We start from the raw sequence: 12,210 nt of genomic DNA, 5'->3' as shown, positions 1-12,210 counted from the left end.
CCTGAGTTCAATTCCAACATCAGGCCGGGGTCTTTCTGTGTGGAGTTTGCACGTTCTCCCCGTGTTTGCGTGGGTTCCCTCCGGGTACTCCGGCTTCCTCCCACCGTCCAAAGACATGCAGCTTGTGGGGATAGGTTAATTGGATAATCCAAATTGTCACTAGGTATGAATGTGAGTGCGAATGGTTGTCTGTCCCTGTGTGTTGGCCCTGCGACAGACTGGTGACCTGTCCAGGGTGTACCCCGCCTCTCGCCCTATGACAGCTGGGATAGGCTCCAGCGCCCCCCGCGACCCTGAAAAGGATAAGCGGAAGCGGATGGATGGATGGATGGATGGATAGAGATTTTCCTTGTTTGAGGCGACCAAATACTTATTTTCCACCCTGATTTACGAATAAATTCTTTACAAATCCTACCATGTGGATTCATGGATTTTTTTTTTCACATTCTGTCTCTCACAGTTGAAGTGTACCTCTGGTGCAAATTACTGACCTCTGTCATCATTTTAGGTGGGGGAACTTGCACAATCGGTGGCTGACTAAATACTTTTTTGCCCCACTGTATATATCTGGCCATGTTTGCCTCTGTTGCACGTGGATCGCTGTGGTTTTTAGAAAAAGAAATTAGGAAGGCAAATTTAAAAACTGGATAAGAAGGGAGGGGGGGACTCTAAGAAAACGAGAGTATCCAAATGCAGAAAATTGGGAATAGCAATTTAGGCCATCTGTTGGCTGGAGGACTGCATAATGAAAAGTGAATATATTCAGCATAGAGAATGAGGCTGGGCAGCACCACCAGGATTGTGTGGGAAAATACAGAATTGGATATTATGTTTCTGCCCCTTGAATAATGCCTCCAGCTCTTCCCCCATCAGATAGCACTTTTTAAACTGGATTCTCTCCCTCCCTTCAGGCCATGTCACCATCAGTCAGAGGATGTGTCTGTCAATAGATAATCTGCTTTTCCAAACAGCCATGCAACCAGCTCTGCCCTTTTCTTATGGGGGACGCTAGCCATGCAACATAACATCATGCTAGTTTGCCACTTACAAGCTGTGGTATTTATGGTGAAGTTCAGAATTGGTGCCCCCCGTGGTGTGGAGTTCAAGTCACTTGTTTAGTGTTCGCTCCTCTTTAAGTGTTCAGACTGTGTGACCATGCTGTGAATATTGCAGAGCTTGACCCTTGATTTAGATCATAGCAGTGCAGCTCCCGCGGTGCTACACTTTTATACCTATCTAGCCCCAGTTCATTAGGAAAAAAACATAAAGTAATGCGGTCTAATGTAACAGTCTTATATTCAAAATAACCCCCTCATTATCACGTCAGTATTCTTTGTTATAGGGACTTATTATAATCCTTTATGTACTTAAATCTGAGCAGTATGCTTAGATTTTAAACACTTTATTATCAACACTGACAGCAGCATTGCCGCATGGCTATTACAGATCTATAATCTAAAAAAAACCCCAGCTTTTTAACTTTAGAGAAGTGCTATAAAATCATTCACAGATGGTTTCTTTTTCCACACAGGCATACAAACTCACATAGCAACTATGGCAGAGTCACCATACAAGTCTGTTATTGTGGCTGGGCTAATGATCAAACCGCCACCTCTACTACCTGTGCAACACCACCCCAAATGACATATGTACAACATACTGCACAGAGGGTGGAAGTTGTTTATAGAAAGTAGTCTATCTACTCACAATTTGGACACACCAGTTCAGCAGCACGGAAAATGACATTATCTGCATTAACACATATTATTCTTTAACTGGAATCTTATCTCCTTGGAAACAAAATTCAGTTTATATCCATTCAATTATTGTTTTTAGCCAATTTGTTGTTTTTGGTTTTTGTTTAAGCAGGAAGTACCGTAAAAAAATCTCTTTTGCAAGATTGTGCTGGTTCTCTTCCTCTGATTCCTTCTGGAATCTTTCTTATAATTGTCATATTTCCACCCTTGGCAACAAGAACTACAATCATTTGCGATACCTTTCACAACTTTCACCCCGCAGAGGAATTTTTGCCCACTCTTCTTTGCAGAATTGTTTTAATTCAGCCACATTGGACATTTTTAAGCATGAACAGGCTGTTTAAGGTCATGCCAAAACCTTCATTTCAATTTTTTGTGCCATTCAACGGTGATCTCACCGGTCCAGTTGTCCATGTCCTGAAGCAGCAAAGCAGCCCTAGACCATCACACTACCAACACCATGTTTAACTGTTGGTATGGTGTTCTTTTTATGATACTTAAGAGATGTTAGTTTCACACCAGAGCTAACAGGACTCAAACCATCCATAAAATTCAACTTTTGTCTCATCAGTCCAAGGAATATTCCCAAAAGTCTTGGGGATCATCAAGATGTTTTCTGGCAAATTTGATGTTGGTGTTGGTGTTGGTGTGGTTCAAACTTGGTGTTCTTCTTGGTCAGCAGTGGTTTTCTCCTTGGAACTCTCCCATGGATGCCGTTTTTGCCCAGTCTCTTTCTCATTGTTGAATCAAGAACTCTGACCTTAACTGAGGTGAGTGAGGCCTGCAGTTCAGATGTTGTTTGGATTCTTTTGTGGCCTCCTGGATGAGTCGTCAGTGCGCTCTTGGGGTAATTTTGGTAGGCCTGGACTCCTGGGAACATTCACCACCACCCCATGTTTTCTCCATTCTTGTTGATAATGGCTCTCACTATGGTTCACTGGGGTCTCAAAGCCTTAGAAATGGCCTTGTAACCCTTTCCAGAGTCATAGATGTCAGTGAACTTTTTCACATCTTTTAGCCTACTTCACTTTGTCAGATGGACTCTATTCAAGTGATTCTTTGGTCAAACAGGTCTGGCAGTAAGCAGGCCTGGGTGTGGCTAGGGGAATAGAAATCAGCATTTCAAGAAAGTGTATTTATTTATTCATTATTTATTTAATAAATGAATATGATTAAAGACTTTTCCCAGTGCTGTAAATCCTCCAATAAGATAACAGAGTTGAATAAAAATAAATAATGCCCTGCTTATCTCCTCTTGTTCTGTCAGCTGTCACCAGGTTCAGAGGAAGAAGAACATGAGGGTCCAGTGTGTGAAAAGCTGGGTCGTATTCAGTTCAGTGTTGGATACAGTTTTCAAGACTCCACCCTCACTGTGAAAATTCTCAAAGGCCAGGATTTGCCAGCTAAGGACTTTTCTGGCACCTCTGACCCATTTGTCAAACTATACCTGCTGCCAGACAAGAAGCACAAACTGGAGACAAAAGTGAAGAGGAAGAATCTAAACCCCCACTGGAACGAGACCTTCCTTTTCGAAGGTGTGATCAGGAAGCCTTTCCTTAAACACATTCACAGCATATGCAGGCAGTCATTTCTGTCTGGATCACTGTAACATATTAAGACTATCGTGTGTGAATCTCTTTCTCAGGGTTCCCCTATGAGAAGGTGGTTCAGAGGACCCTGTACCTCCAGGTTCTTGACTACGATCGCTTCAGCAGGAACGACCCAATAGGAGAGGTGTCCATTCCACTCAACAAGCTGGACCTAGCCAACATGCAGACTTTCTGGAAGGAGCTGAAACCATGTAGCGATGGCAGTGTGAGTAAGAAGGAAAGAGGCTGAGTAGAGGAAAAGAAGATAGACAGGAAGGGAGGGGGCAAGATGAAGAGAAAGAGAAGATGGGACAGAATGTAGCGGGTGATGTCATTCCTGGCTGCCGTGATGCTCCCATGGGAGATGTAGCAGCATGCTAGAGGGAGAAGGGATAGGGAATATGGAGAGGCTGACAGGTAGATGAAGGAAACACAGGCAAGCAAAGGAAACATAGGATGAGTGACAGAATGGAGAGCAATGCAATGAGGCAATTCAAAATGAACAGTTTGTTATTGTTTTTGTTATTGTCTATGGTTTTTTCCAGGGAAGTCGAGGGGATCTGTTGGTGTCTCTGTGTTACAACCCCACAGCCAACACCATCACTGTGAGCATCATCAAAGCCCGCAACCTCAAAGCCATGGACATTGGAGGCACTTCTGGTATAGATACTCCCTCATCTTCCTTTCTTCAATACATTTTTACATTCCAACAACAGAAAATGAGAAAATAGCGTGTTTATATTTCATTTTTGGTTTTTTGTTGTTGTTTTTTTGTTCTCATTAAATCCCCAATTCTGGTAATTCATGAATGCTATATTGCTTCATAACCGGCACATTTCCCTCTCCTCAGACCCCTACGTAAAAGTGTGGTTGATGCACAAGGACAAGCGTGTGGAGAAGAAGAAGACGGTGGTAATGAAGCGCTGTCTGAACCCTGTTTTCAACGAGTCCTTCCCCTTTGACGTGCCTGCCCACGTGCTGAGGGAGACCACCATAATTATCACCGTCATGGACAAGGACAGACTCAGCCGCAATGATGTCATTGGGAAGGTATCTCCTTCCCACTTCTCTTCTTCGCCTCTTCCTCTCTTCTTCTTCTTCCTCCTCTTTTTTTCTCTCTTCCTCTGTGTTTTTCTGACTGTCTGTCAGACCATCAGCAGATGATCAGTGAGCCAGTCTCTACTGACCCCTGCTGGAACATGCAGTTCATTCCCCTGTGCTGTAAATGAACTCATATGCAGCAAACAACAAGCAGCTAATTTTAAGTGTGAAAGTAAAAGTGTGCTTTATTTAGACTTAATACTACAACATTTAGGAATGGCACAGAGGCAGATGGAGATACACACAGTCAGCAAACTGCACATTTACTGTTTTGGCTAAATGCAGATGGTGAGTTTAAACCTTTCCAGCTTTAACCGGAATATCCCCTGAATTTCTTTGTTGAATTAGCTGATCAACTCTGAGAAAAATTAATGTATTTCTGTTACAACGTGATTAAACATTTTAAACTTCTTATCTGCATCTTTTAGTTTCCTATAATTTTTCGTAGTTTTAATGCTTTCTGGGGAAAAAAATCTAATAAATTGCAGCTTCTTTTAGACACAAAGACATGTAGATGTACTTTACTTTAAACGGCAAATATGAACCCAGTACTGTGCAAAGGTCTTAAGCCACCCCTCATTTCTTTATATTTTGCAACCAAGGAATCTTGGAGTTTCTTGTGACTTTTTAAAGTGGTCTTAAAGAACAGTTCTCCGGGGTTTCTGTAGATCTTTCAAATGTTGTTTTTGGACATTGGCTGCTTTTTCCACACATTTTCAGTCCTGCCCTTCACACACACACACAAGCAGGCAAATAACTTGAGGGGATTAACCAGTGCTGTGTCTACACATGACAGAAAATTTAACAAAGAACCAACTATAAATTTGTATCCTTTTTTGTTACTAGCTGCCTGTCGCAAAAACATACATAATATGTTCCCATTTCTTTAGTTGAATCTACAAAAATGCCAAAAGTAACACAATTTGACAGTATAATATTGCATCTTTTGACCAACAAGGTAATTCCAAAAGAGCTATTTGCTGTAAGCTTGCCATATCGCAGCATGGTGTTGAGTGTGTCCTCAAAAAAATATGAGAAAACTGGTCAAACGGCCAACATCCAAAAAAAAGAGCTTTGAATGTCCTTCAACAAGCCTGGAGAACTATTGCTGAAGACTACTTAAAGGAATTACAAGAAAGCTGCCTAAAAGAGTTCAGGCTGTGTTGAAGAATAAAAGTGGTCACACCAAATATTGATTTTCAAGCCCGTTGTACAAACTCTGTTTTTACTTTACATGCTGTATTTTCGTGTATATTTACACCTGCTTCAATAAATCACTGCACCTATTTCTCATTTTCCAAGCAAAATATAAAAATTTGAGGGTTGGCTCAAGGAGTTTTGCAGACCATTGTTTATGTATTCCTTTGTACTGCTGCCTGTAGACAAAGTCACATTGGGTGCTCTGACTGAACAAGTCTGTGTTACGCTTGCTCAACAATTAATATGAATTAATTCACTGGACATGCAATTTAACAGTTTCTGCTTCGGTTGTAATTACTACCAAATTAGATTGTTCTTTTCTCGAAACTTGTGGGATTTGTCAGGATTTTAATATCCCATAAAACCACAGTTTCTTTTATCCCATAACTGCTTCAGATATCAGACTTAACAGTAACCAAAATAACTCCTTTTTTTCCCTGTGCAGAGTGAATGATTTGCTTGTTTTTAAAACCAAACACCAGCTTTTCTATAAATAAACATACGGTATATGTATTAGGAGAATAAAAATGGAATACACCAAAGCTTAAATCAAATCTTTGTTTCATCAGGCACTTAAAAAAAATCTATACGCTGTGTACAGCAGGGAAGAGCATTTACTTTATAAGGCTTTCATACACATCTACAATATTTACAGGTACTATATGTATTCCCATTCTAACCACATATATTATTTTCTTTCACGCCGCAGTTGCCTATTATTAGAATAGCTTCGTAGAATAGAGAACAATGAAAAAGTGAACAATTTTTCATGTGGAATCCAGGAGTTTCTTGCTACATTAGAATCGCTTGCAGACGAGTCTGTGTTTGATCCTATTAGTAACAGCATTAGCCTTTCTCTGAGTTTTTCACTGGGTGAAATCTCTTGCTCTAATGGCTTTTTTTTCTGCTCTGGATTTGAGTTAAATTCCAATTAGAGCAGCAGGCTTAGTGGTGAAAGGGCTACACTTAAGAGTCACAGTTTTTTTCTCTTAATACTCTGCTGTTTTATTGGGAGCATTCTTTACAAATAACATCTATCTCTGTGTGGCTGTATAGAAGTTACAGTGACTGTCTCTTCCTCACAGATTTATCTTTCATGGAAGAGTGGCCCTGCAGAGGTAAAACACTGGAAAGACATGATGGGTCATCCTCGCACTGCCGTGGCCCAGTGGCATGCTCTTAAGGCCTGAAGGACCCAGCAGCCCACCTGCCTACATTGTTTTCCCCTGAAGAATCCCCCCACCCTGCCCCTGCCCTCGGCACATATCCCCTACTACCTAAATGCACTGTTGGGCTTCAGACCATCTATCATCTCTTTGTTCTCAGGCCTCTTTGATATTCCTCGCCTTCAGTTCTCCTGACACCTTCCTTAAATTTCACCCCTGTCAAGATCTGATTCCCGCCTGACCCTGTCTCATCCGTTTGTCTGAACTTAAAAATGTCTTTGATGTCATACGCTCTCCTTGTTCCATCTTTCTTTTTTTTCTCTTTTTTTTTTCTTCCACCACGTTTCCCTAATGTTTTACATCAGAGCAGTACCTCTTAACACCCGTAATTACAAACTACCAACCAAAAATGGATCAAACAGGCATTCCAACCATCCGCTGTGGCAGTGTGTTTGTTTGATTGTTTGCTTGATTGTTTGAATCCTTCTGTGTTTCTGTCTCTCTTCCGACATTCCTTTAAAATGCCTAAAAAAAAAATCAGGAAAAGCGGCACAGGCAACAGAAGAGCGATGGGCTGTATTTAAAATGGACAGGAACTGGACTCTGTCACTCATCATGTTTTTCACTCTTCACTCCTCCTCCTCCTTCTACCACTGTAATAATTCTCCCTTGGCTGGAACCCTTTGTCGTCTGTGCGTGCTGTGGGTGATGTGCTGTAACCCCAAATGAAGATCGTCAAGAAAAAAATAAGAAAAAAAGGATATGAACATGAACATTTAGCACTGGTCTAAAAGGGGCAAGTGTCAAACTGCTTTCCTATTTTCTTTAACTCCCGATGGACAGAAAAAAAGAGTAAAGTGATTAATGTTGTGTTTTATTTATTTATTTAATGAGTTTTGTTTCGAAAGAACTTAGAGAATCAACCTGTTCTTCCAGAAAATAAGCAAAAAGCAGCTTCCATGAGTGTGGAAGTGTGGGGATAATGCGTGTGTGTGCGTGTGCGTGTGTGTGTGTGTGTGTGTGTGTGTGTGTGTGTGTGTGTGTGTGTGTGTGTGTGTGTGTGTGAGGAAATATTTTAGATTTGCACGGCTGAACAAAAAATATTGTCGAAAACCAAACTGCCCTTGATAACAATGACAAAAAATGAGATTAGCTGAACATGTGGGTGGAGGTCACTGAAGTTAGTGTCAGTCTGTCCAAAACACATACACAACTTTCTAACACGCCCTTTAGTGGTCTCAAAAAAGACAGCTAGTTTCAGTTTCACATGTAAAAGATTTGAGCTCAGAAAATCAGACTAACTGCCGGAGATATATAACAGAGGATTTCGTTGTCAAACAATTTACCACTTTGATTTTTAACGTTGTGTTTTGGTAAATTGATATAGTCCAGAAACCCCAATGTAAATGGTTTTCTTTGAGAGCAGAAAACAATCTGTGCAAATTGTTGACGACATATAGACATGGTAAAGCAAAGGTACACCCTTTCTCAGTTCTAAAGTTTTACATACCAGCACATAATAAAAAGTTATTGACATGTGGTAAATACAACCTGAGATGCACAACAACACATTAGTTTAACTGAAACTAAGCCAAAATGAAGAAATAGTGTGTAGAAAGCTTATCGAACCGCCTTTAGCAGCAATAACTTGAGGTTAAGAGCTGGAATTTGACTGGGCCTTTGCAACACCTTAATTTTTAGCTTTTCTGCAATGTTGTAGATTTGCTGCTGTGCTTGGGATATTATTGCAGCCAGGCTTTAGTTGTCAAACAAATCGCCTCACATTTGACTCTAGAATAGTTTGATAAATAACTGCAAGGTGTCCAGGTCCTGTGGCTGCAAGCCCAAATCATCACCCCTCCACCACCGTGCTTGACAGTTGATGTTTGTGCTGATCTGCTGTGTTTGGGTTTCTCCAAATGTGGCGCTATGATCAAACATCTAAGGTGCACATAGTTTTTCACACACACTGTTTCGGCATTTTGGCTTAATGTTTCTTGAATTAAAAAATGAGACTGTGTAGTATGTTTTATACTTCATGTGAGGTTGTATTTACCTCATTGTAAGACCTGCTAGGACAGATTATGTTTTTTATGTCCTGATATTTAAACCTTTTTTCTTTTTTTCTTTTTCTTTTTTTTACCACTACGTTTTCCGAGTTTATAAGAAAATATTGAGTCCTACAACTAGAATTTCACTTTTTTCCATCACATTTCACTGCTGTGGTACCACAGCAGCCAACCGTTAATGCATGGCTTGATAACACTAGTGATAGATTGGAAAAACATTTTTTGAGATCTTATGTCCTCTTTCTAGCTTTTTACTGCTGTTTTTTTAACCATCTCCAAGATCTCATGGTGATAAAGTGCCCAATCCTACACCATGGCATTGCACCAATATGCAATACCAGCAAGTTTCTCTAAGTCCAGTACATCAGTGGCAGTGACCAGAAACTACAAGAAAAATATTTCTTACAGTAGTAACTTAAAACTGGCTGTTTTGGTGCGATGCCACTTTGTGCTCTCAAGAAATCTCAGATTGTATGTGCAGGCTCCGCCTGAGCAAACTGCTCTGGGCAGCCATGAGTAATAGTCAGTAGTAGTCAAAAGAAAGCAGACCTTGAGGGTTTTTTAAAAATGTATTTATATAGTTGAGATTTGTGTTTTCAAGGTTGACCATGAACCTTTAGACTCTTTTTTTGGGATGAACTGACAATTTATGAATACATGCAGTAAAATATGAGAAGAAATCACATGAAATCAAAAGTTTATAAACTGTTACAAGATTACAAATTACAAATATGCCCAAAATACAAAATAAGACTGCAGCCACAAGTTGCAGACGTTGTCAAGAGATTAAGAGCCCAGGAATATCATGGACTACAACTGGGTCGTTAATCTAGACTTAAAGACAGCAGCATTTGGAGGATTTGTAACGGACACAGGGAGTGGAGCTGCAGTTGAGAAAGCCCTGTCACCTTTCTGTTTGAAACGAGAACTGGGAATGTAAAGTCAGAGTTTGTCTTTATTTAGTTATTTTTTTTAAACATCTTTGCTGCCTGAATGCGACCTCCCTCAAGTCCTGTACAGACACGAGCTGTTGGGATGAATGGAAACAAATGAGAGTAATAACACCTGGGGTTGGGAAAAGTCTTTTTACATTCCACTGTTTGTTTTTTGTCTACTGGATGTATGTGTGTGTGTTTGCACCGTGGTTGAATGTCAGTATTTGAACTTATGTTTGTGTGATTGTATTTACTGTGAGTCCCTGTGTGTATATCTGCACTGAGTTCTATTTTGCCAGTTTAATACTGAACAGCATTCTTTGCTGTTTTTATTCTGTATGAATCCAGATGTACAGAGAAGTATGTTCTTTTCTTCTTTTTTTTAAGTTGTCACTTCTTGAAGAATCACTGCACTTGTTGACGATGATGCTGGAACAAACCTCTCTTCACAGCAGGCTTATTTTCCTCATGTTTGGAGGACATTTAGATCTCTTATACATGAGCTGAGAGTGAAGGTCACAAGAAAAAAGCTTTACAACAACCACAGATAAAAGTTGCTCCATTTGACCGCCATACACCAGATTTTCAGTTTAAACAAAAGCAGCTGAAGACGTTTTTCCTCTATGCCCTATCTCGCCTCTCTAAGTGGACCAATCTAATTCACCAAGGCCAAAAAACGAAGGGTTGCTCCTTCACGTCACAGCTGATGCTCCCTCAAAACACCCCCATTGTGCACACATGCTTTCTGGCACAAAGTATTCTGTGTGTGCCTTATGAACCCCGTCACGCCTTGCTCTTCACCATATGCGCTCCCTCTCCAAGTGTCAGGAAGGGAGGAGGGGGGGAAAAAGGTGAGACAGGAGATAATCATCACCTCTTTGCTTCACTGTTAGCTACATCTCAGGTCAGAGCAGAGCCTTGGAGCATCCCAAAATAACCACCTCTCATATTCATCTGTCTGTCCTGATGTACTGCCCTGCTGACAAAGCATTACATTCCAAAGGCTTAGTGAAAGTCAATCAATGCAATTTAAATATTGGTTAAAGATCAGTCAGGGTTTGATACATTTTTTTAAGAAATCGAGCTAAAATTGTCTTCTACACTCGTCACTGGCCAAAAACCAAACACTGGTAAAGTTTACTGGACAAGCTCGCATTTCTGTTTTAGGGCATTCTCTTTAGGGACTGCTTGAGACAAAGAGAGGTTAACCAGCAACATTTTAATTTATATACTGACTGTATAAAATGATTGTGAAAATGTTCTGTATGGAGAAAAAAAGAGAAAAAGAACCATCATTACTAATGGGGTTGTAGATATCTATCCTTGATATCACAAACCCCCCTGTTTCACTCCCTTTCTCTTTGTAGTTACACATCCGTGGGGTGCACAATGTTAAATATTGACCATTTATTTTTTTGAAATCTGTACAGTGTATATAATGATATAAATGTATATATAAAACAAAGATACTTCTGGTCTGGTATTGTATGAATTTTTCATATTTTCTTTTATTTATATTACTTTAACTCACACGTGTATTTCACAGTAATAGTTAATTCAGTCTTTATTTTAAGTTTTTGATTACTGGCTACCAGGGTCAGGAGCAGACCATACGTGCTGGATGGGCAACCAACTTTGACACTGGGGGAGGCATTTGGCTCAGGACAGCTATATATGATAGTACAGTCATGGAGACATTTAGCCACAACTCTAAAAGTGCAAAAATATCTATCTTAGATTGCAGAGGCAAAGGGGGAGACAAACAATAGAGACTTTTTCTCCACACAGTAGGACGGATGATTGTGAGCGCACAGTGTCATCAACACATTTACATTTGTTTCGCAGTTTTTCAGTAGAGTCGTGCTTTGAAACTAGTTCTCAATATCTGCTCAGTGTCCTCCTCAGAGTCGTGCTGATTACCTCAACTCATGCAGAACTACTGTGCTCACATTACAGTAACTTATCTGTGATATTTCAGGTTTTCATTACCAAATTGTATGAATTAGTGTAACTTATAGTTGAAGTGCATCAGTAAAATGAAGCTGAGGGGGTGTAGTCACTCTTTTAGGTGGGGCTAGACCCCTGAGATCCATGGCCACTTCTTGCCAGTAGTGTGTTGGACCTTAGCTTTTATAACTGCCTTGTCTTTGTGGCATAGATTGAACAAGGCGCTGTGAACATTACTTAAAAATTTTGGTCCATGTTGGCATGATAACATTACACAGTTGCTGCAGATATGTTGGCTGCACATCCATGATGTGGGTCTCCAGTTCCACCACATCCCAAAGACGCTCTATTGATGGTGATCTGGTTATTGTCGAAGCCATTTAAGTCATGTTCAAGAAACAAATTTGAGATGTTTTAAGCTTAGTGTTGTGATGTGTTATCCTGCT

General features: G+C 40.3%; 1 protein-coding gene across 4 annotated transcripts in view; it reads left to right on the top strand.

The window, feature by feature from the left end:
* Window positions 1-11,236, top strand: part of syt7b (synaptotagmin VIIb) — a 135,655-nt gene extending 124,419 nt beyond the window's left edge. For all 4 annotated transcript variants that reach the window (XM_085402667.1, XM_085402666.1, XM_085402669.1 and 1 more), the window contains 5 exons: window positions 3,025-3,292; window positions 3,403-3,572; window positions 3,892-4,006; window positions 4,197-4,396; window positions 6,733-11,236. In XM_085402667.1, the coding sequence (XP_085258793.1) occupies window positions 3,025-3,292; window positions 3,403-3,572; window positions 3,892-4,006; window positions 4,197-4,396; window positions 6,733-6,837 (858 nt within the window). In that variant the 3' untranslated portion in view covers window positions 6,838-11,236. The remainder of the gene's footprint in view (window positions 1-3,024; window positions 3,293-3,402; window positions 3,573-3,891; window positions 4,007-4,196; window positions 4,397-6,732) is intronic.
* Window positions 11,237-12,210: the final 974 nt, after the last annotated feature.

Source organism: Rhamphochromis longiceps, linkage group LG1 (assembly GCF_057381845.1).
Source record: "Rhamphochromis longiceps isolate RC_006_pf linkage group LG1, R_longiceps_female_GT1.1, whole genome shotgun sequence".
In the NCBI taxonomy this organism is placed as follows: domain Eukaryota; kingdom Metazoa; phylum Chordata; class Actinopteri; order Cichliformes; family Cichlidae; genus Rhamphochromis; species Rhamphochromis longiceps.
This window is presented reverse-complemented; position numbering and strand designations above follow the sequence as displayed.